Here is a 26,149-nt window from a genome sequence, read left to right as displayed (position 1 = left end):
CAAGAATCCCAACTACCTAAATATTTATACCGTATTTTTTTTTTTTTTTTTTTGTGTTAAGGCACACATGAGAAGACTGCTACTCTTATACACAGGGAGGAGACAAGAGTCTTTTGATGACTTGTATACAGCACAAGTTGACTTCATATTTAGTGATTTGTCTGTGTCTCTGATTTTGTGGCAGGGCTTTCATTTCTAGTGCTAATGTATGCCATAGAGCATTGAATATATACTATATTACCAGTAATATAAGTAATGTGATGCCTGCTTTTACATGCATATGAACTTTAATGGCATCCCAGTCTTCGTCCGTAGCGTTCAATATTGAGTTGGCCCACCATTTGCAGCTATAACAGCTTCAACTCTTCTGGGAAGGCTGTCCACCAGGTTTAGAAGTGTCTATAGGAATATTTGACCATTCTTCCAGAAGTGCATTTCTGAGGTCAGGCATTTTTGTGGACGGGAAGGCTTGGCTTGTAGTCTATGCTCTAATTCATCCCAAAGCTGTTCTATCGGGTTGAGGTCAGGAATCTGTGCAGACCAGTCAAGTTCCTCCACCCTAAACTCGCTCACCCATGTCTTTATGGACCTTGATTTGCGCACTGGTGCGCAGTCATGTTGGAACAGGAAGGGGCCATCCCCAAACTGTTCCCACAAAGTTGGGAGTGTGAAATTGTGCAAAATGTCTTTCTGTGCTTGCTGATGCCTTAAGTGTTTCCTTCACTAGAACTAAGGGGCCAAGCCCAACCCTTGAAAAACAACCCCACGCCATAATCCCCCCTCCACCAAATGATTCCTGTTGGTTCCTATGTACTGTGTGGAAGGCTATTGGAAATGAATGCCTGTAAGCAACTCTGGTTTTCATGGCAGGTGTACTTTAAATTATAAATAAATTGACTTTGGCCTTTTAAAGAATGTTTTGTTCATTAAATATAGCAATTGTGCAGTCTGATACGGTTGTGAATCTTTACCATGAGTTATATAAAAAAGGCCCTCGATCTTGCTAGAGTTGAGATGATGAAAAGTAGGGTATGGTGCTGAGTTAGGTGGAAGCTTTTGGGAATTTGTGGACAAAAAGGTAAACGCACACCAGATGAGCTCTTCAGTGTCCAGTTTTCCATAAGCAATATCTGCCTGTGTCTTTTCCCAAGTGTGTACAAATCCTTTCTCCTGATTTGGGCATAATGTCATTATTAGAATTTAATACCGTCAAGGTAAAACTTTTTAAGTGTTAACTTTAGTACTGGCAACAGGGATAACTGTCATGTGTCTTGATGGCTGAATGAGCAAGCCATTGCTGGCTAGTGGCATACTGAAGTGTTTCCTTCGATGCTCGTTCATCTGGACAGCTAGGAAGTGATGCACTGACAGAGAGAAGCTGAACACTTGGTTCAGTACATTTTTATTAATCGATAAAATCCACACAGCTCACCCTGCCTCAGCGACTAAGCCTTTAAGGGTAGGAGAGTCATTCTCTCCAGGCAGGGTGCATTGTGTTGCTTTTGCTGAAATGTAAATTTACTGAGCCAAGTGAGGTCATTGGTGTGAGGCTTCTCCTTTTTGTATCTTCACGGAGTGGGAAAGGGCTCCTCCAACTTTGTACCTGATCAGCTCTGCAATGGTGACTCTTGCATGACTACTCAACTGACATTTCTCTGTGGCCTCAAAGCTTTAAACAAACAGGCTTTGGCTTTTTATAAAAGCATTGTGTACAGTAAGCTATTGCAGAGTTTTTCATTTAAGGAATTGTGAACTCAAATTTTAATGGGGCTGCTGAGTTTTAAATATTCTGTTACCAGGTTTCAGCTTCTGCACTACCTGATAGTTCTGCTAGCATCTTATTTATCAAGACAGTCAGAATTTCAATAATGGGCTGTTTAACATCCCTAAACCATAGCAAAAGGTTTCATTAAAGGCTTCAGGATAGCTTAAAAAGGCTTTACAATAGCTTGGTGTACACACTACACGTATGTAAGCTGAGCACCATGAGTGCCAAGCCCAAAAGATCTCTGGCTTAAAAAGACTTTCAGCATTTTTAAATCTGAAACCAAAGCCTTAATATGAGAAAGCTTGACGCATGTCCAGTAGTGATCTATGTGCTGATGGAAGGAATTCCTTCTGGAAGTGTAGAATTCTTGTAGTGGTTGGCGAACTGGATTTGCTGTGACTTTCTGAAACATGAGCTGCTGAAAAGTATATAAGTATAGTAAGTATATTCGTGTGCTTTTTTAGGTGACCTATTGGGTTAAAATGATCTTCTGGTGACATGGTCGCTTTAAAGTTCAGAATTTCAGTTTTCATAATAAATAGAAGCGTTTTTCTAAAGTATTTTCTGCCCAAGCCATCCCATTGAGCATCTCTCACTTAACTAGTCAACAACAGCCTTAGACTCCTTTCACACTGGGGCGTTTTTCAGGCGCTTTAGTGTTAAAAAAAAAAGCACCTGTGAAGCTCTTGAAAGAAGCCTCATCTGCAATCCCAATGTGAAAGGCCAAGTGCTTTAAGAGCCCTTTCAATATGTCAGCGCCCGAAAAACACTCGTAAAGTGCCGCTTAAACTAGCAGCGCTTTACCAGCGTTTCCTGAGCGCTATTGGGGCGCTTTTAACCCCTACTAGTGGCCAAATAAAGGGTTAAAAGCGCCCACAAAATGCTACTGCCAAAAGCGCTTTTCAGGTGCTTTGCAGGCGCTTCCCATTGATTTCAATGGGAAGGGGCGCTTTAGGAGCGGTGTATTCACCGCTCCAAAAGCGCTGCAAAGAAGCTGCTTGCAGGACTTTTTTTTGATGCCCTGCCAGCGCAGCGCCACAGTGTGAAAGTACTCTGACTTTTACATTGGGATTGCAATTGCGGCTTCTTTCAGGCGCTTTACAGGCGCTTTTTTTTAAAGCTAAAGCGCCTGAAAAACGCCCCAGTGTGAAAGCACTCAGGCTTTTACATTGGGATTACAGTTGCAGCTTCTTTCAAGCACTTTACAGGCTCTTTTTTTAACGCTAAAGCGCCTGAAAAACGCCCCAGTGTGAAAGGGGTCTTAAGTCTGCACCCTCTCTTTTCAAAAGATGCACTTGAACACCTGACTTCCTGTAGCATTGTGACAAAAAGGAAACTTCATATCCCATCATACACTGCCTTACTGCATCACAGAATAGAGTGTGTTTTGCTCTGTGAACCACACACTGTACCACTACATTTTCTATTTTATTTTTATTTCCACCCACTTTTTCTACTTCCTTTTTAAGGTCGCATATACTGTCCGCTGCTCTTCCTCACTCTGCTAAAGGCTCTGCCAGATACCTGGAAGCTTTAGAGGAGTTTTCTATAGAAGAAAGCAAGAGGCCAAAGTGATGCCTGCTCCAAAACGTAGGAACAGCATTTTCTTTTCTGCAACAGGGGTATATAAATGGTATACTGGTCCTTCGGGAAGCTGTTCTTTAGGGGGAAAATGGTAATGGTGAACTTAATAGGCCACTGATACAAGGTTGCTTTAACTAATGGGCTACTGACAAAGACGTATGAAGACTAGGAGTTCTGACTTCACCAGCTACAAAATTGTTACAAGTTTATAATCTTTCTAGAGGATCATCATGAAAGCCACACAATTGGCTAGAAGTTCTGACAATGCCTGTAGTTTGAGCCAGAAAAAAAAGGCAAAATAGGACAGTTTGTAGTAATTTAGCCATGTGAGTGGTAGCCTTTTATAAACCATATGACTTGAGAAATGCAAGTTCTTTTAGATGTGTGATTACTACCAGTCAGTCATCCCACTAACATTCAGTTTTATTATCTTTCAGATTTTGCAAGAACGAGGCTCCCGAATGTGAAGTGTCCCTTTTTTCCCGCCATACAATTTTATTGCAAGCAAAGAAGTCAACTTTGGAGAGCCACCACAAGAAGCCTGCTTTAGAATTTTATTTTGTTTTTCAAAAGTTGAAAAGTTGCATTTTTGGGTGGAAGCTTCAGTGTTTAATGGGAAATGTGTATTTGAACAGGAACTTCTATTAAGTGGGTCTATTGCCTATTTTCCCTCCCAGCCCCTATGTTTCTTCTCTCTACAATATAATTTTTTGCACAGCATTGATACAGAAAAGTGGTAAACTGACAATCTGTACATTCAATGCGCTGCACTTGGTCGCGACGTATCAGGCATACTGTGACACTAAACACGACCCACGATTGTTCAGAAAATTTCAATCTGGTCACCATGGGGGATGTTGCTGCTCTACATTGAACCTCTAGTAGGCAGCCATACCCTGCAAACCAAAACATCTGAAGCAGTTTCAACCAAGGTGGGTCCCCGAAATGTATCAGCAAAGGGAACGCGGAGCATGTCTCTATGTAATCTGCACTTGTCTATTGCTGCAAATGGTTTCTTCCAGAGAAACTCTTCTTCCTTGACAGAAACTGAAACAATTTTTTTTTTTTTTATATATTTTTTTAAGGAACTTTTTTTTGTGATGTAAATGTATCCTATTATCTTCTAACAGATCAATATAAACTTGGCAAATTCTATGTACGGTAGGCAAATTCTCATCATCCACCTACAGGCTGAACTTGCTAAGCGGTTTCTTTTTAACATTTTCCTAAAAAGCAAGACTTAGAAAATGAAGCCGTCCAAAAGGGCAGTTGTGTGCCAAATGCAGTAACCTATAGCAACCTAAATCCAATTTACTGAAATTGTCAGTTAGAGATGATGAATTTGCTATAGGCTACGGCAGCCTTGCACATACATGTTTGGCTTCTTTAATATGTTTTCTTGCTGCAACGATGCAAGTCACCTCACACCTCCTCCATTATCTGAAATGAAGCCTGGAGCAGAGTATACATGATGAAAGGCAAAACAACCTGTCTTTGTATGGTAGACTAAGTGCTGTCATCAGCTAAAGTAATCCCAAAAGAGAACCATGTAATTGAAGGGCCCTTCATACCAATTCACTGTGACACATGTGTTGCTGCACCATATGATTATGAGCATTAGGCATCTTAAATAGAAACCCCAAAGCATCTGCTTTTTAATGCTGTTAAAGTCAACACGCTGTGATTTGGTACACTATTAAATGCAGAATTTGTGATATGTTGTGGTGCGTTAGGCAGCTGATTCAAATGAAGCAGATGCTTAGAGCAACACAGTAACAGGCTGGTTTAAATGTGATGTCAGAAAATTATTACTTTATATTTTTTTTTCCTGTTTGGTTTCTTGATTACCTATCTGGTATATAGCTATCATTTTAGCAATGTAAAACAACAAAAAAAAAAAGACTGGGATTTAAGGTAAGGTTTTTAACAGTCATACAATTCTTCAACAGACTCCAAATACAATTACCAGGCTGGCAGCTCTTGCTAAAATGCTACACTTTAGTATTCAATATGAATAGAGAATTTCCTGTGTTTGCTGCTTGCTTTTTTATGCAGCAGAGATGATATAAGTATACTGCATTTTTGCGTAGACTGTTTCAAATTGATTTTGTGCCTTTTTGCTTAAAATGCACATCTAATGCCGCGTACACACGACCAGACTTTTCAACATCAAAAGTCTGACGGAATGATTCCGGCAGACTATTCGAACGTGTGTGGGCTGCAGTGGACTTTTGATTTGCAAAAGTCTGACAGACTTTAGAAATGGAACATGTTTCAAATTTTTCCGACAGAACTCTGCCGGACCCAGTTCCTACTGAGAAATCCCCTCGTGTGTGTGCTAGTCTGACGAACTAAAACCGACGCTAGGGCAGCTATTGGCTACTGGCTATGAACTTCCTTATTCTAGTCCAGTCATACGTCATCACGTTCGAATCCGTCAGACTTTGGTGTGATTGTGTGTGGCCAAGTCCGTTCATTCGGAAAGTCCGTCAGAACTCAGTCGAAAGTCTGTCAGACTTAGTCCCTCGAAAAGTCTGGTCGTGTGTACGCGGCATAACTCGTAGCGGGATACATATTCAGTGGGTGCATTAATCTTTCTGAACTCAGTTGAATGAAGTGAAAGCTTCTGATAGATATTGCTAGTTTTATACCAAATTAGTTTCCACTTCTGTCAGATTGCAACCTTTTAGCCCCCCCCCCCCCCCCCAGTGATGTTTGTCAGTTTTAAAATGGCTACTCTGGGTAATATCTTCCTGTGTTTATTGAATTAAAACACCTTTACAGCTGGAAATCAAATAGATGCCATCTATATCCATGAGTACATGCCCTAGTTTCTTAGCAACAATCTCACATTGGAGTTCTCCTTTTAAAGTTTATATATATATATATATATATATATATATATATATATATATATATATATATATATATATATATATATATATATAATATTTTATTTTTCTTGCTGGCATTTTTCCACTTCTCCTTTGCCATCTTGCAGTTTCTAAGACACCAGGGTTCAGGTAATGGTGAAGAACCTTTTCATTTACAGCTATGTGGAGTACAATGGTGTTTCCTGAAGGTGGTTTTCCCAGTGATTGCTTCCAGCGGCTGCACTATGTTTAATCAGAACCAATGCCATTTTGTATGTGGTGTAGAAACACAACGTAGCCTAAAGCAAGAGAAATGTTGCACGTAGTAGCCAGTCTTTAATGCATTGCAATTTTCTCCACTAGAAATCTGTTACACAGCTGCTTTTAGATCTGAGGTACCATGGTTTGTTTTTCTGGACATATGGCCTGTTTAGGCCTCATTCACACTGGTGGTAAAAACAAGTAGATCAGCTGCATTTTTACTGCCCATGGAAAACCTAAATAAGGCACTAGAAGGAGGTGGCACACATGCCACAATCCTTTGCAGTCATGGCAAATTTTAACTTGGCTTGTCAAGTTTTATAGATGGGACGGTTAAAGTCTAAGACTGCTTCACAACCATGAGCCAAACGCTTGGCTCGTAGTTGCAGCATGTTGGTTCAATGTAAAATCGCCATTTGGCAAATAAAAACAAAAAAACGATAAACAGATTTGCCTCCTCATTGTCTGGAAGCTGCTACCCTAACGCTCTCTGAAAAGCGGTCTTCAGAGAGTGGTAGAAACTGTCGCCTGTATGTATCTAGCCTTAATCAGTTTCCAGATTATATACAAATACTGTGAACTCCCCTGTAAACATCTCCACCCCTTGCTTCCGGCCTGGTGTCTGTTGAACAGGTTTAATAGTTAAGTTCACCTTTAGCAACATGTTACATGTTCCACCTGTTTTTAGGGTAGAACATGTAATGTTACCACTGCTGCAGTTGCTCCCTGCTGCTCTTTCTCCCTGTGGCAGCAGTATGGGGAGAAGTTCCTCATATTAGCTGTGACTTTTTGAAACCGGCAAACCCGTGCAGGGCTCTGTCCACATGGCCGCGTCATTCATACACAGAGCTCTGTGTATGAATGAACTACAAGTCCCAGCATCCTTTGCGGCTGTCGGATTGTAGTTTTCACTGAACTACGCTGGCGCTGTTGAGTGCTGTGGTACTTCGAGTAGTCTTGTCAGTGTAAAACTCACACTGACAGTCTGCAGGAAACCTGCATGGCATCAGCGATCTGATCACTGGTGCAATGCTTTCCCGGCTGCCAAAAAAAAAAAAAAAAAAAAAAAGCAAATTTTTCTTACCTGCAAAAACAATGTGCATTTATTTTTATTTTTTTAAAGTGAACGTGTCCTTTTAAGCTGGCTCTTGATTGTAATTCATGTTGTGCAGTTGACAGGTACTCATTATTCCTTCCTAATTCCTTACTATTTAGTGATTGACCAACTCTGTCAGTAGCTAAAGGTATTCTCTGTACCTTTTTTTTTTTTTTTTTTTTTTTTTTCCTGTGTCCCCCCCCAGAAGGAAACCCAGGTGGATGCAACGCCACAAGCCTAAATTGACTATATAGGTTTTTAGGCCTTCTTAAAGTGATTGTAAAGCTTTGATTATTTAAAAAAAAAAAAAATGTCATACTTACCTCCACTGTGCAGCTCGTTTTGCACAGAGTGGTTCCGAACACCGTCTTCTGGGGTCCCTTGGCGTCTCCTCCGCAAATCAGATAACCCCCCTAGGAGAAGCACTCCCCTGGAAGGGTTACCTTGCGGGCGCGCTCCCGAGTCCATCATTCGGCGTCCATAGCTACCAAATGTATGACACTGCCCCGCCCCCGCCATCATTGGATTTGATTGACAGCAGCGGGAGCCAATGGCTGCGCTGCTATCATTCTATCCAATCAAGAGCCCAGAACCCCAGGCAGATAGACAGCATGTCCTGCCGAGTGAAGTTCCAGGGCTCAGGTAAGTAAAACGAGGGGGGGCTGGTCACTGCAAGGTGTTTTTTCACCTTAATGCATAAGATGCATTAAGGTGAAAAAAAACACAAGGGTTTACACGCCCTTTAAAGAAACCTGTCATGAGAAAACATCCAGGTTGTTGGTTATAACCTCTATAACCTAGTTATAATATGCTATTTTCCATGCTGTCATTCTGATACTTTCTTTAACATATTGTACCCAGAGCAAGTATGCTGAAAAAGACCGTTGACTTTTCTGACTTTCCTGTTCCTGTATTTGTTCCAGGTCTGTGATTAGAGTATTGACACCAGAAAGTCAACTTGTATTTTCAGGAGGAGCACAGCACTAGCAGCCCCCATTTTCTGTCATCCTCAAGATACTTTAAAGTGCTATCCTTCATCTCCAGATTTCCATATTGTCTCCTTAAAACGCTACTCTTTTATATACTCAGAAGATTACGGAGATATACCCTTGAAAATCAAACCCAGCTGGGCATTATTTTAGTGTCAGGTTTAAATAGTGTGCCTCAGTAATGGTGCCGATTCCCAGTGCATTCATGAACAATGTTTAAATAAATGGTGTGGTGGTCTCAGCTGTCTGGCATTTTTAGGGATTTTTGATAATACTCAGTTGACCAGAATGCCCAGGTTCCTGAAGGCTAAAGTAAAAAGGTGTGAAGACTTTTCCCTTGCTATCTGCTCAGTTGTGTGGATGTAGACATTTATTATTATAGGTGCACTTTTTTAATTCATTGTTCTGTAACAGAGACAGAAAAATCAAGCAAATCTGAACAACATATTTAACTTGCTTCTGCATTGGAATCCTTATCGGTTCAGTTTAAAATGTTATAAATCTTAAATGTGTTTGTCATTTAAAAAAAAAAAAAAAAATGTCATACTTGCCTGCTCTGTGAAAAATCAACAGCACAGAGCAGGTAAATATGACATGTTTGTTATTAAAAAAAAAAAAAATTATTTAAAATTTAGAACATTTTAGATCCTCCTTTTCTGGGGTCCCCCGCTTGTGCTTTGCACTCCTCCTTCTCCATCTGCTATGCAGGCTGATCCCGAGCTAGGATGTGTATGTGTGTGTCCATAGACACTCATAGCCTGGCTCAGCCCTGCCCCAGCTCCCTTTCAGGATTTGACTGACAGCAGCATGAGCCAATGACTTCCACTGCTGCCAAGTCTCCCATGAAAGGAACGAGAGAGAGGGGAGAGCAGCTGCTGCATATGGGCACAGTGCTGGATCAAGATCTGGCTCAAGTAAATGTATAAGAGGGGAGCAATATTTAAAAGGGTTTTTTTTTTTTTTTTTTTTTTTTTTTTTGTTTTTTACCTTAATTCAGAAAATGCATTTAAGGTAAAAAATCTTTTTACCTTATAAACACGTTAAATGTTCTCTTGATGCATTTGCACAGTATCAAAGAAAGCATTCCTTTATAGATTTGAATGATCCTAGTTTAAAATCTGTCCCCATCATAACCTACTAAAATACTAAAGTTTTGTGGGGGAGTTAAAGATGCATCTTTGAAACAATATTCATGTATACACCGTAGAGGCCAAACACTAAATACAGCTTCCCAAAAGAAAGTATATTACCAGGTTTGATTATAATAATAGAAAAAAAAAAACCCACAGGACATTTCTGATGAGCTATATCAGTGATGGCGACCCTTGGCACCCCAGCTGTTTTGGAACTACATTTCCCATGATGCTCATCAACACTGCAGAGTGCATGAGCATCATAGGAAATGTAGTTCCAAAACATCTGCGGTGCCAAGGTTCGCCATCACTGACCTGTATCTACATCTTAAAACTGCAGTGGAAGTCCATGCAAATACTAAAATCCATGCATCTATAGCCACCAACATTCGAACACTAACCTCTCTATCCCTGAAAAAAATAAAGAGTATACATACCTTTTCTGCAAGCGATCCGATCTCCAGCAGTGGAAGCTCTGATCCCACGCTGAGCTGTCAGCCGTGACTTCGCTGTGGAGGTGAGTGCAGAGGACACGTCCGTCAACGGAACCCCCATAGTAACTCTATGGGTGACATCACTTCCTATTCATTTCACAGCAGTTGTTGTACGTGTACTCGGTATAGCTTCTGCCACTGGAGATCAGGTAGGATCGCTTGCAGAAAAGGTATGTACTCATTTTTTCTTTACAGGGCTATAGAGGTTAGTGTTAGAATGTTGGTGGCTATAGATGCAGGGATTTTAGTTTTTGCATGGACTTCCACTTTAAGAATTGGGGGCAGTTAGAATAGCCTATAGCAGTGATGGCAAACCTTGGCACTCAAGATGTTTTGGAACTACATTTCCCACAATGCTCAACTACACTGCAGAGTGCATGAGTATCATAGGAAATGTAGTTCCAAACATCTGGGGTGCCAAGGTTCATCATCACTGGCTTATAGGAATGGCCAAGAAGCATATATTTTTAAAGATCTCTAGGGTTCCCCATGGTTTTTCCCACCCTGATTTTATGAAAGCTGTGCCCATTTAAATTTTATTATAGGAAAAGGTTCATGGATTGTGGTGAGGAGAGTTGGCTGGTAATCGGTCATGCAAATGCACTTGGCTCCGCACTCTACCAAGTTCTTTCTCTTCCACGCATTGCTGTGTACGCTGTAGTCCTTGAACTGGAGGGTTCCATAAAGATATGATGGAAATCCTTTTTAGAATATATAGTAGGATTTTGAGAGCAAAATGACTGGCATATGACCTATTGGTATACCATGGTTTGTAGTGAGTGATGATCAGACTACATCGTCCTTTCATGCCTCTCTCAATAGATTGTTTTGTCAGAATTCTAGTAAATTCGTTGTATACAGCAGCTCAGCACAATGGACCTCATTTATCATTTTTTGTGATTTGAAGAATTATTTCATACAGTCTGTTACTGAGTGCAATCAGATTCTTCAATTTCCCATTACTCCCAGAAAAAAAATGAATTTGTTGCCACAAACAACTTTATCTGTGGCAATTCTTTCAACAGACGCAGTGATAAGTCTGGACTACAGTGTTATAATTGCCAGACTTTGGTTTACTTATGCCAGTTTGACATTACCCCTTACACTATATGCAAGTTTTGAGACTCCATTACTAAGGTATTGAAAACAGGCTAAAAAAATTATAATTATAGTAATGGGCTGCAGACTTTAGCCCTCTTCATCCATCAGCTCTGCCCTATTTTTTATTAAGCCTAGGAATTGTAAGTTGATTGGTTGCTTTGGCCAACACTGTTCTAAATATATTCTATCACGGCCTTAAAAGAAATGTTTATTAAAAACAACTGTGTAAAACTGAACATAGCAATATTTTTCCTAATAAAAGCTTGTGTCGTTTTTGGGTGACCAGGTGTCGATTTTTTCTTTTTTTTCTTATTGCTTTTATGGCAATAGTTTTTTTTTTTTTTTTTTATTGCTATGTTTGTTTGTTTTTCTATTTGGGTGGGGTTGGTGTGTAAAAAGAAAAAAAAAAAAATCCCTTCCCTGCTCTATAATAAGTAACAATCATTGCCATTCCACCCAAGACTTTTTGGATACAGATGTAAATTTGCTGTAGTTGAACTAAGAAATGTAAATAAACATGTATACTAGTAGTGCAGGCAGAAGAGGTTGTGAAGACAAAACAAGTTTATAGAAACAGAATCACCACTGGTGTGCAAGTCGACATTTATTTCATCTGTAAAAAAAAAAAAAAAGGTTGGGAAGTGAAAGTATTTGTAAATTTGATGAAAATGGTTTTGGTAACAGTAATCCATATATATTTTTTTTATTCTAAGCACTAACTACTAGCCACTTACAATAACCCCAGCCATACAAGTGTGGAGGAATTGAGGTACATCTTCACTTAAAGAGGAACTGCAGTCTGCTCACATACATTGTAATAAAAAATAATCTTTGCCATTCTGAAGCTTTCCTCCAACCACTTTGCATATATATATATATATATATATATATATATATATATATATATATATATATATATATATATATATACACACACACACTGATTATGCACTTGCCAAATATGCTGCAGAAATCTCCCACTGAGTCTGGCGGCAGCCATTTTAACTGTGGGCAGCTGCCTGTTCACTTCCTGGATTTACACAGGCACACTGCCAGCTCTGCAGCTCTCATTGGCCCCCTTATGACTCAACCCTCCCTTTCTTGCAAACTCTCAAGAGAGAGAGCGGGCTGTGCATGATGTCATAAGCCTAGGCTAATTACCAGATAAGAAACAGGAAGTGAGCTGTATAAGGTATTTACTGGCAGAAAAAAAAGGTTTTACTATCCAAAGTTATAACAACAAGGGCAGAAGATTTAATAGATGGAAAGTTGAAAAAAATTACTGAAGTTAACGCCATACCATCATGCCTGACCTCTATGTTGTATAGCAGGTAACCTCTGGTTCCTTAACCCACCTACCCCATCCCTTATGGCATCCATCCCAAAAATCTTTGTGCTTCTGCATATAAGGGAAGATTTGACACTCCTCCTAGCTTCCCACAATTTGGGCCTGAGCAGGGGGCTTGCCTTGGACTGGGTATATACAGACCTTCAGGGTACTTGTTTTGAATCTTGAGGCTTCCTTAGTGATGAAGTTGATAGTGGTGGGAAAAGATATGTTAAGGTATCAGAAAGTACCTACTGTACATTTTGGGGTGTTTGGTTGTTTTTAGTTTAATCCAGTTGTGTGTCACTTCCTCCTTGCACACACAAATGGCACAGATCCCAATGAGTAAAGTATGTACAGCTGACATAATATTGGCTTATTACATCAGGTAATTTTAACTGTTAACAAACCTTCCAGCTTTGAAAACTGAGTAAAAGATTTGATTCATAAAAATAGTGAACCCTAGCAACCAATTCAAACTTTTTAATTCCCCAAAAAAGTGTGGAAAAAATGTCCCACACCATAATCTGCATGAAATCCACATTATTCACTTAGATGGTCCATCATTTTTCCCACCTGTGAGGCATCTCACCCACTACAATAAGTCCCCCCGGAGTTGCACTCTTTGTGCGTCATGTAGCGTTTTGTTGACTGATGTTTGGGTGCTGTGCATGTACCTATGGTGAGAAGGCAAGTTTGAAGTGTTGGCTTGGAACAGTATTGTGTTCAATTCTTTAATTGGGCCATAACATTAAATGGGAATCCTAATTGGTTGCTATTGGAAACTCCTTTTAGTTTTAATGAATCAACCATGAGATTAAATGGGCTATATTTCCTGTCATTCAAAACGACAGGAATGTTTTAGACCAGAGTTTTGTTTTTTGTTTTTTTGTTTTTTTTGATGCCCGAACTAGTGCTGCATAAACCAGCAGTAAACATTTTAACCTTGTTTTACTTTTTCTTTTTTTTTTCTAAATGGCTGTTTTGATTTCCACCATTTTTTTGTTTTTAAAAAATAATACATTTTATTCTGGTTGTAATAAATCATCAAGACTGTTAATCACTTTTGGTAGCATTAAATTTGACTCTTTAAAGATATTTTAGGGGAAGTCGCGTTAAAGGAGAACTTTGGCTAAAACACAGTTCAAGGCTAAATATTTTATGTAAATGGATCTGGCGCTATGGACCTTATTTTTGAAAACTAATTGAGGGCAGGGACTGAGCTGACTGTACAAGATGTAAAGCACAGTGCTATATGAATGCTTTGAATAAATCTACTATTGGGGAATTCAGTTATTCTGCAATTGAAATAATTATGGAGTACAAATCTGTGAAAAAAAGAACCTCCTTTAAGTAATCTAAATGAATTTTATATATTCTATTTTTATTCGCTTGCAATGTACTGAAAACGTAACTTCTCCAGAAGAGTCAGTTCGCTGCTAGCACAGCCTCCTTTTCCTGGAATGCAATAGCACTTTCCTCTTTTGGAAGTGTCTTAATCACAGTCTATACTGGCCCACCTCTTCCCCTCCCTACTTTTTTTTTTATATAGCAACCAAGAGAGGAGTGTTTGGCAAATACTGTATAGTGTCACTTGAGTGATGGCTGTGAGCAAGATATATACAGGTAAACAACACACATAGAATGTTTGTTTATATGCACAAATAGTTCTTTGTGAAGATTTTTGTTAAAAACATTAATGTCCCTTTAATTATTTTACTATGGGCTACAGAAGAGCCTTTGGATGCCTTCATTCCCGTTAGGATCTTATTTGCAATATTTGCCAGTCAGTATTACCTGAATGGGTGATTGGGTTGGAATACTGCTTTGTGTGTAATGGCTATTCGGTCCTTAGCAGCCAAAGGGGGGATGATGTTGAATTCATATTTACATCATGTCGATTCTTTTTGTCCCCTTTGAATGATCTGACTTCACATGGTTTTAGTTCTGTTGTGTGATATTAACAGACTGAAGGGTGCATTAACCCTGTGGCTTGTTGAAGCTAATATCTATACAGCCTACCAAATTACACTATTGTATACTCTAAACACATTGTCTACAATGGCTGTGGGCACTTAAAGCCTACCATGAACCCTGCATTGTACCTGTGACCAAATAAAACTTTGCAATCACCCTACAACCAAAGACCTTTGTACTACAACCAATGACCTTTGTGGCTACCCAAATGAAAAAAAAAAAAATTGCAAGGTGGGGGTGGATTGGACTTGTTTTTCCAGCACATCCCCATCCCACAGATGCTCAATTGGATTATGATCTGGAGAATTTGGAGGCCAAGTAAACAGCTTAAACTTGTTGATTTCCTCAAACTATTCTTGAACCATTTTTTCAATGTGCCATGGCACATTATTCTGCCGAAAGAGGCTAATGTCATGGAATACCGGTTAAATGAAGAAGTGTACTTGATCAACAACAATATTTAGGGATGTGATACGTGTCACATAATTTAGATTCACATGATTGGCAGGACCCAAGGTTTCCTAGTAGAAAACTTGCCTTCTTCCCATAGTGTATAATGGTGCCATCTCTTCCCCAGGTAAGCAATGTACACGCACCCATAGACACTGTAGACACTTTTGACTGTGGACATGGGTCAGCATGGGAACCCTGATCAGTCCATGGATACACAGCCCCATATGCAACATGCACTTTGTTCTGATGCCTTTAATCAGAACCAGCATTAACTCTTTCAGAAATTTCTATTGAATTGGACTACACCAGCCAGCCTTCACTCCCCACATGCGTCAATGAGCCTTGGCTGTCCTTGACCCTGTCACTGGTTATCTGGTTTTCCTTCCTTGGACCACTTTTGGTTGGGTCTGACCATGGAACATCAAACAAAAACCACAGTTTTGAAGTTGTTCTGACCCAGTTGTCTAGCCATTATAGTTTGGCTCTTGACAGAGTCACTCAGATCCTTATACTTACCCATTTTTTTTCTGCTTTCAACACATCTGCTTCAGGGGCAACATGTTCATTTGCTGCCTAATATAGCCCACCCACTTTAAGATGCCATTGTAACGAGATAATGTTGTTCACTGTACCTGTCAGTGGTTATAATGTGATGGCTGATCGTGTAGGTTTATCAGAGATTTTTCATACACAGATATGTTTTAAGTCCTTTTATTGGGTAGGTACAGTACTGATATTTTGCTATTTATCACAATAAGCCAAAGCTGAAAATTGGTGAGGCGCACTCCCTGCCCTTGCCTTGACACATGGCAAACACATTGGTCAATCCTGGCCTGTAGGTATATAGGCTTGTTGTGGCACCTATTTATATCTGACACTTCTCTCTGCAGAATGCTGTCGGTGTGTAATATATATATATATATATATATATTTTTTCTAAACCTGCCCAGTACTTTCCAATTTCATCTGTCAGATAACCCAGGTTACGAACATCTGTGTAGTATGAGGGTCTGCCCTATATTAAATGGAAGCTGCGCTTAATGATCAAAACAGATACTTGAGAAAATCCATGAGGACCCCATAATAAATAACATTGATAATAATACAATTGACATTAGTAAATAAGGTGACAATATATATGTGAAAAAAAAGTGAATAGTCCCAAATATATTGTCCCAAAAAAAAAGGGAAATTAAGTCCGGGAGAGTAAGATTATTCATTGAAGTGAAATGAAACTCAGATGGCACCCTATGATGTGATCCACCACCACATAAAATACACGCTTACCGGAAGGCAAGCTACTAAAAGCTTGAAAATAGGGCATCCAGTCAGAAAATCAAACAACAACTCAACCTCACAGTGATGAACCTGAAGGCAGGCAGGATAACTCGGTCCGATAGACACACAAAGCAATCAAACAGTGGCACCCAAAAAGATGAAGACAAGACTCTCCATAGTGTCAATCAGTAAAACCAATTTAATAAGAGTAAAAAAATGCACATCAAGTAGCAGATAAAAGGTCACAAATAAAAACAATGGCCGGTCTGCTTGCAATCGCCCATTCAAACTCATCGGTACACAGCGATGACGTCAGTGCTGTGCACCGCTGAGTTTGAACGGGGCGATTAGCAAGCCGACTGGCTATTGTTTTTATTTGTGAGGTTTCATCTGCTACTTGATGTAAGTGCATTTTTTTTACTCTTATTAAGTTGGTTATACTGATTGACACTATGGAAAGTCTTGTCTTCATCTTTTTGGGTGCCGTTTGATCGCTTCGTGTGTCCATCGGACTGAGTTATCCTGCCTGCCTTCCGGTTCATCACTGTGAGGTTGAGTTGTGGTTGCATTGCTGACTGGATACCCCATTTATTTGCAAGCTTTTAGTCGCTTGCCTTCAAGTAAGCGTGTATTTTATGCAGTGGTGGATCACATCATAGGGTGCCATCTGAGTATCATTTCACTTACTGAATAATCATCTTATTTACTCTCACGGACTTAATTGCCCTTTTTTTGGAGGGGGGGGGGGGCTATTCACTTTTTTCATATATAGTCACCTTAATTATTTACTAATATCAATTTTATTATTATGAATGTTATTTATTATGGGGTCCTCACGGATTTTCTCAATTAAGTATTTTTTGTGTTTTGATCAATGAGCGCAGCTTGTCTTTCTATTCCATATTTGTTATTTGTGTATCTCACAATTTTGAGCTGCAGCTATTTATGTACGTTTTTTGTTTATTTTTATTCACTAGGGAGCGCGGTAATTCTTTTTTGTTTTTATAATATTTAACTAGGCCTTCACAAAGTTGTCTGGTCTTGTTGCTCTAAAAAAAAAAAAAAAAAAAAAAAAAACTGAAAATAAATGTTTTTTGCCACCATTTTGCACATGACTGATAAACTCGTAAAACAGCTGGGGTGCTAGCGTTAAACTGCAGATTAACATGTTCATTATACAGTAGAAATTAGATTTGGTACAACTCAGCATAGTAAGCACCCATGAAAATAGGCACCACATCCCACAAAAAGTTATATATGTTATACAGTTCTGGTATGAAATTTGTGTTCTGTTGCAGAATTTGTCTGGACTCTACATTCCTGACCTTTGTGCTTGATTAAATTCTTCTATACACACCCGTATATTTGTAGTGTGGCCTAAAAATGTTCTGTTTTGATTGAATACACTTGCTCCACAATTTGACATTTTACAGACTTTTGAATTTTATGTGACTTGTATTTTACAAATCTTAAAAAAAAGGGCTATACAATCTGTATGAGTTACTAAAAATAAAACTTTGTAATGCAGTAAGAAAAAAGGGCTAATCTGTATAAATGTGCTTTATTTTGGTTAGTGATGAACATCGCAAGAAATGTGTGTTTAATTACAAAGCACTAGAAATAGCGAAGTAGTTTATAGCCATTGTGGATTTTTGTGCTGCTACCTTGCAGAGTTTGGCTTAGCATGTGAACACTGAGCAAAATCAACAGTAATCTATACTATGTAATTACCTCTTAAAACCTCCAATTAACCATGCTGGTGTGTTTCCAGTAACACAGGATCCAGTTTGTTTAGGACCCCTCCACCACCAAGGAAACCTCTTGTCACATTTTACCTGAACTCCGGATTATAAATTGCAGATTGTACCTTGGTATCCACGGAATCTTTTTATGATCTGTCCACCATGAACTGCAATTCAGTCAGCAGTCTTGTTGGACTTTGGGAGACTTAAGGCAGCTATATATGGATCGTAGTTCGATCCATGAATGGCTGGTTGTAGAACCTACCTGCTGGATGTTTCCCTGAACGATCAGTACTACTGGCTATAGCCATCAACATTATCAATTCCGGCGGTAAAGGCTTCGGGAGTGATTCCCCCATCAACTTTGAATGTCAATGGGGGAATCCTGCCTTACTTTTTTGATAACCTGCTGGTTGAACAAAAGAAAAAAATGATGAATACATGGCCTGCCTAAAATCTCTCTGCACTATAGAGAAAAAGGGTTTTTATGAAAACAAAGGACTACGGTTTTACTTGACGTGCCCTCTAATCATGCAGTATATCATCTGGGAACAGTTAAAAATCTATAATTTTCCCCTAAGAGTTATACAACTTTACCCAGAGATTCTGTAATATGAAAATGGGTAAGTCTTGGGCATAGGCACCCAAATCGCAAAAACAAAAAACAGTCCAAAACCAGTAAATGCAATTTTGGAATGAATTACAGGCATGTCAGGACTCTTAGTCCTCATTCACATGGTATTTTAATTCCAGATTCAGCAACAATCTAGCAGGTTCTTGGATCGGGATTTACAGGTGGATGTGGATAGTTGTGGCCACTCAGCCTGTACAAAGCAATTGCTGGCTGACAGCAGCTACAGCTGTCTTCTGGTATTCAGATGTAAATCGCACATGGAGCATGTATTTGCAGTTAGGCACAGATCTTTTTCCTTAGATGCAAGCTGTTTGTGGACAGGGGTGAACATCTGTCCCTAAACACAGGTAATAAACCCCATGCCTCATAGATGTATATGTTTTTGGAATCGCACATTTCCCCAAAAATGTCTCGAGACCTGCTGCCATTACATTGGTGCCCCACATATATGAATAAATAGCATGTGATCTCTGTGGTATTTTCATTAGAAGTTGTGACCACACCATAAGGTACACAGATTTATGTCATCACATTCATTAGTGGCTCCAAAGAAGGGAATTTTATCAAAACATTTCCACAAGGAAAACTTGTAATCTCGTGGCATTTTTCCACCATAACAGCCAAAACTATTGCAGCAGCTTTTATTAATTTCACTGGTAGCATGCACAAATGTCTATACTGCTGAAATTAATTTTATTAAAGTGGACCTGCTGTACAATCAAAAAGCAGAATATCTGGGTAGATGCGTTTTTTTGTATAACCTGTGACATCGGCAAACCGTGCCAGTAGTATGCCTTGCAAACAAATTGGTTGCAGTCCCAAATCTGTTGAGCTCATAAGACTGCTTATGTTGTGTGCATGACAGGTCTTACCTAATTCTCCAAAGTGCTTTGTGAAGAACCCAAATAGGGTTTTGTGAAAATTTGTAATATTGTTTTCATTTCTAGTCCCATAGACAATCTGATACTGCAGTTAATGTTCTAGTTCTTGTCATCCATTGATGCATTTGAAGTTTTAAAATAAATCCAATGTACTATAGTTGAGTTGGTTAACACTATTCTGTGAGTGTATGTTTTCAGGCATGTTCTGAAAGCCTCTTGCTGTGAACTAATCCTGTCTGAAAGTCCAGTGCACTTTAGACTCATTAATAATTTAATGAATACTTCAGTGTTGTTGCATTCATCAGTCTGACTTCAAGTGGCTGTATATCTTAAAGTAAGGTGGGGGTTATCCAGGGCCATTTAAAGGAAGCCTCGTGTATGGTTGATTGTGAATTATTCTGAGGAAAGAATTCAGTTTTTGGGTGATGCCTGCAAGTTGATCCTGCCACTGACCACTCTCTTGTGGGCTACACTAATGAAATTTTCCGATTTTCAGATATCCAGGTTCTACCCACAGCTGCAGTTGTTGCCAATCTAAGGTACTGGAACCATTTCCATACCACTAGGACCTGGGGTATAGAGATCTCTATTACAGTTATTCAACCTGACAGCATTCTTTGAAGTTTTTAGATTGACTTATGATTAGTGTAGATGGACACAGAGAGTGTCTTAGGCCTAACAGTATCCACTTCACCTGAGCTTAATCAAGTAAGTTATTTCTGACTCGGATTTATCTACTTCATTGAAGTTGCCATGCTTTTGTGCTTGCTGGGTCCACAGGTGTTGCTGAATAAATGGAAATCGAGAGCAGCTCTATTTTCTTACATCAACTTACCAGCAGCAGTCACTATGTATAAATCAGGTGCACCAACCTGAGGCACATCTCCTTTTTTCTGTATAGTAAACCTGGTTTATATTGATATACCTTCTGAATTCAGCAGATGATATTTTGATGGTAATCTGTAAAATGCTCAGCTAGAGAGTAGAGACTTTGTGGGTTTGGGTAAAAAAATTCTTACCAATATAGTTTTAAGCCCCACAAACTCAATCTACACTGAAGCCAAATGCACAATATTAAATACTTTTTTGTTGAGTAGTGGAAGGTTTGAACCAGTCAGGTTTTTCATTCCTGCCAGTGTTCCTGTTGCAGATTTGCCCTCAATACTTGTCTGGTAAAATCATTCTCAGCAGGACAGGAAGAGGGTATACATTTCTATAACCAAGTCCTAGTTGGCGGTGCAAAAAAAAAATGGCAGGGCATCTAATACTTCCCCACTCTATCCAAAACTAGAAAAACTGTTTTTGCTATGCCATACACTTAATATAGCATAGATCAAAACAATATAATATCCAGCCAGTAAATTTTTCAGAATTCTTCATGCATCTGCCTTATTAGATGTTGCTCTGCATTCCATGCTAACTACCATAAGCAAAATGCTTATTTAAAACTGCAAGAGAACCAGTACATTTTATAGACTCCAGATACCTAGCAGCCCTATTGGGAAGTTTATGTAGCAGATTCTTACAAATTGTGTTACCTACAATGCTCATGACTTTCTTATGCATTGACCTACCACCAGCAAACCTGAAGTTGCCATATTAAACTGTACACTCAACCGTACACAGTTTATCTTTCAGCAAAAAACATTTCACGTTTTCTTCTAATGGATAATCTACTGTTAGAGTAATGTAAGGAAAATCTCTGAAGATCTCCCATCATGCTAAAACGGTATAGTCGACCTCAAGGTTAAGGTCTTTGCATCAGCTTTCCAAACTTTTTCCTTGCTATTGCAATGTATTGTTTTGCCACGCCAAGCTGTTATGTAGAGTTTGACACCAGGAAAGCATGACCAAGCTGTTCTGTGTAAGAATTGGGCATTAGAACAGACAATATTTCTTTGACTACTGCCCAAACTCAAGTATTGCCTCTGATGACCTAAGGTCAAATGCACTTACCAATTTTGGCAAATTTTAAGGCTCAACTGTTCAACTGTTCCAAACCTCTTCTGCCCATAATAATTATGATTTGCATACTGTTTGTTGGCTTCCATTTCCCAGGTTATTTTGGTGTGCAAATTAGCTCATACTTCCCCAAAAGATATATTGTATCTTCAACTGGATCTGTTCGCTAGGGGAACATCTGATCTTTTAAAAAAATGACTGTCCCTTTCCTATCTCTGCACTAGTAGAAGCTTCGACATAATGTATTGGCTAAAAGAAATTATAATACTCAGAAGTTTATTCTAATAGGTCACATGTATCTTAGATGTCAGGTGTGTGACAGGGTTCCAATCCACAAGTTTCACGCAAAGGAGATTAGCTGTGACTATGCTCAACACCCCTACAATTGGGCTTCCTAATGGTCTCAATATGATGGGGTCCAGCAGGGTGAACTGAGAGTTTTTGACCTGGGAGAGAACCCAACAAATAGGGGCAGATTCATTTGGACCATTAAAAATATATATGGACACCATGTAGAGCTGGGCCATTAACCCAACATATCTTTTTAGTACTGTCCCAGGGGCTAAATGCTGCCCAGTTTGGTCCTTCCCTGGGTCTTAAATTGGGAAATTTTGGATTGATCAGTGCCCTATCAGATGACTAACAGTCCTAGGAATACACAGGGTCCTCACCCAAAATGTATTTGCCTGAGTACAGCACTGGATCTATACTATCGCTTGGGATTTTAATATCCAAGTGTTTAAATTCATATGCATGAGGCAAGTTTAAATGGCTCATATAAACCCATTTTATTTTATTGGCCAGTTAGCGTCACCTTCCTTCACTTCAGTTTAGGTTTTGCATATTGTACAGAACATCCGAGAACCACTGTAAACACACTAGCAATTGAAATTTGCCTAACCATGCACTGTTTCATTCTTGATGTAAAGACTTGGACAGTGTCATCCCTATGTAGACATATTTCATATTTGTTTGTTTTAGTATTTCTGCACTGAATGTGTCTGGGTGTTTATTCCATGTATAATGTTGCTTGCATCCTTGAAACTGCAAGAAATAAATGGTTCATACTTTCACCCTTTTTCTGTTTTTTATGCAGTAAAATTGGTATCAAATGGAAATATATTTTATCTTACAGGAAATCTGTTATTTGAAATAATGAAGTCTGCCATATCCTCATCATCATGACAAACCTATATCTATCAGGAAAAGTTTCATATAGGGGCCGGTTCACACCAGTGCACGGTGCAGAAAAAATGTTTTGTGCGTGAATTCCTGTGTAAAAACTTTTAAACATTTTGATTTTAGCTTTCAAACAAATTTTATTTTTTTTACTTCCAAAAAATAGTTTTTATAGTGAAATATTTCAATGCAGTGTACACTCGGGACACAGGATTACCCAAGCACTGAGTAATGGAGAGGGTTGGGAGACTGCTCTGCTTTGCATGTATATGCATGAGCTACTGAACTCTGTAAACAGTTTTTCTCCCCGCAAAGCAAATAAGTAGAAATAAATATAGGAAACCCACATTATTTCTTTTGAATATTTCTGCTTTGTACCTAGCATGTATTCACATGGCTATATCTGAAGTATTAGCCCTTTAAATTGAATATGTTTAATGTTGGCTAAAATTGGTATGTGGGTTATAAATAGCAGGCATTAGAATTTAATACACAACAGTGTGGTTTGTTTTGTGTTCATTTGTCAGGCTTGAAGCTGAACGGCAGGCAGACATACATCACACAGCTGGTAATGAGATCTGATGTATCCTGTTTTGAGGAGAAAATGGTCATCTGATATCATACTGGGAATACTATTCTAGGAACATTCTATTGATGATTCAGACAGAATGAGCAAAGGCTGTCTATGCAGGTTAAAATAAAAGCTATTTAAAGGGTCGTGGGAAATAAATGTATTCACTGTTTTAAATTGATGCTCCAAAGTTTTAGATCGATGGTGTAAAAAAAAAAAAAAAAAAAAAAAATACATGTACAATACAGTTCTGTTCTTGAACCTACCTTGCACTGTGCTTTAAAGAAAAAAGCGCTTCCTTTCATGAGAAAAATATTCTCTTAAAAGCTGAAATTCAAGTAAGCAGCTAAATACTCAGTTAAATATGTAGATGGCAGCTTTTTTTATTTTTATTTTATATCGATATATATAAATTACTGTAAGGTAAAAAAATGCTTTCAAAAATATATATTTTAATTGTTTATTTTTAAGCAGTTTACAAAATGTATAGTAAGAAAACAGAAAAACCAAAATCAAATTAATAGTTGGTATGATTACCCTTTTGGCTTCAAAGTATTCTCAATTCTTACACTTGCACAAATTTAAGGATTTTGTAGGATTAAGGTCAGGTATAAAGGTTAACGAAATAGACCAAGTGGGTGCTTGAAACAGTCATTAACAAAAACAGCTGTCTAGGAACCTTAAAAGTGGGTGAGGAACAGACAAACTCAGCTACTAAGGTGAGGTTGTGGAGCTGTTTCATGTCTCAGGTCAAGACGCAAGGTAGTTACACTGCATAATCAAGGTCTATCCTGGGCAAAGATTACAAAGCAAACTAGGGGTTTAAGATGTGCTGCTCAAGCTCTTTTCAAGAAGCATGAAGAATCAGCCAATGTTAAGGACTCTAGATGCAGTGGTTGGCCATAGAAACTAAATGCAGCAGATTAAATACATCATCTTTACTTCTCATTGACATCGGAAGATGTCCAGCAGGGCCATCAGCACAGAACTGATGGAAACCAGTGGTACCCAGATATACCCATCTACTGTCTGGAGAAGTCTGGCCAGAAGTAGTCTTAATGGAAGACCATGCCCACCAGAGGGGGAGTACTCTTTGGATGCAGCATGTTCCCTGGATTCTGGTTTAGCGCTCTCCAGCTTGACTTTTCTTTAAATGATGCAGTTGCTTATAAGCCATGTTTGTTTTACAGGGTAAGTAAAATATTTCAATACATGACTAAGCAACTCAGCTATGTACGAAAACATAGGAATTGGGGTGTAAAAAATGGCAGCATGTGCTCTGGACTGATGAGTCAAAATTTGAAATACAGGCTCTCTTCACTTAACGACCAAGTTCCGTTCCCACGACCAGGTTGTTAAATGAGGAGTCACAGGCAATCAATATTTTAAGCATTCTTAACTACTGTACTGTATTGTGAAAAAAAGGTCTAAACACAAAACTCCAGCTCAATAACTCTGTTTTAACTTGCACAAGTACAGAACACAAATACATTCAATACTGTACTATACAACAATATATAGCAGGCCATTGGGGTGGGGAAATCTGGTCGTAATTCCAATCTGATGATATAAGTCATTTAAATTAGGGTTATCTGTATTTGGCTGTAGCAGGAAACAAATTGATCGGAGAGCAACAGTGAACCATGCTGGAGGTTCCTTGCAAGTCTGGGCTGCATTTCTGCAAATGGAGTTGGAGATTTGGTTAGGATTAATGGTGTCCTCAATGCTGAGAAATGCAGGCAGATACTTATCTATCATGCCATACCTTCAGGGAGGTGTGTGACTGATGCCAAATTTATTCTGCAGCAGGACAATGACCCCAAGCATACATCTGATACTTTAAGAACTGTCTTCAGCGTAAAGAAAAATCTAAAGACTATACCACCTAGCACTAAACAGGTGGAACAGAGGGACATACCAAAGTAACAAAAAGTTGCTGTGGAGCTGCACAGTCACTAGGTGGCAGGAGACATTACCTTTATAATGTTCAATGCATTAGTAAGTCCTGGTTAAAAGTGAGTGAGCACACCAACACAAAGGGCAGGTTCATGTGTGGCTGCAGACTGGAGAATGCTCTGACCGCTTATGATTTGCCTAGCTACAGCTTCCTGGTGAACTTGCTCAGGTGATTTCTGACTAGGATCCAAACATGCCTGAGATCATCAGTAATAAACACACAACATCCTTTCTTTGCCTTTCGTGTGCAGCTTCTAGAGTTTCGGTCCCCTTTCACAAGATCCCAGTTCAAATTTATTCATGCCCTTAATAGACATAGAAAATAAAATAATTATGGCAATTGTTGTTCAGTCGTTTAGTCGTGTCTGACTCTTCGTAACCTCATGAATCATAGTGTGCCATGCTTTTCTGTGCTCCGCTGCTTCCCGGAGCTTGCTTAACGTTATTTTCATTGTTTTGATGATGCTATCTGTCCATCTTGTTTTTTGTCATCCTCTTCTCCCTTTTCTTTCCATGTTTCCCAGCATCAGGGTCTTTTCCAATGAGTCCTCTCTTTGCATTAGGTGGTCAAAGTATTCAAGTTTCAGCTTCAGAATCTCTCCTTCCAGTGAATATTCAGGATTGACTGGTTTGATCTTCTTGCCATCCAAGGGACTTTCAAGAGTCTTCTCCAACAAATTATGGCAAAAAAAATAAAAATACAGTATATGGATCTCTTGATAAAGTAATGATGTTATTAGCAAATCGCTGGGCCATTAGCTGATTTCCTATTCCAAATGCTTTCCACTTTACCCATTGGGGGCTTGCTTTTGATTGGCTCCTCTTTAAAGCTGAGGCCTGCTTATGATCCTTATGGTTGCATATCTCATACCTGAGGGACCACTGTGGAA

The 26,149-nt window shown here is 39.0% G+C and overlaps 1 protein-coding gene across 2 annotated transcripts in view; it reads left to right on the top strand.

Annotated features, from left to right (window-relative positions):
- Nucleotides 1–11,581, top strand: part of LOC143924688 (BTB/POZ domain-containing protein KCTD5-like) — a 97,377-nt gene extending 85,796 nt beyond the window's left edge. For both annotated transcript variants that reach the window (XM_077449100.1, XM_077449101.1), the window contains one exon: nucleotides 3,790–11,581. In XM_077449100.1, the coding sequence (XP_077305226.1) occupies nucleotides 3,790–3,819 (30 nt within the window). In that variant the 3' untranslated portion in view covers nucleotides 3,820–11,581. The remainder of the gene's footprint in view (nucleotides 1–3,789) is intronic.
- Nucleotides 11,582–26,149: the final 14,568 nt, after the last annotated feature.

Source organism: Lithobates pipiens, unplaced genomic scaffold, assembly GCF_037356315.1.
Source record: "Lithobates pipiens isolate NorthernLeopardFrog02 unplaced genomic scaffold, aLitPip1_a1.2 Scaffold_22, whole genome shotgun sequence".
Lineage (NCBI taxonomy): Eukaryota > Metazoa > Chordata > Amphibia > Anura > Ranidae > Lithobates > Lithobates pipiens.
Note: the sequence above shows the minus strand (reverse complement) of the source record. Positions and strands in the feature narration are given on the sequence as shown.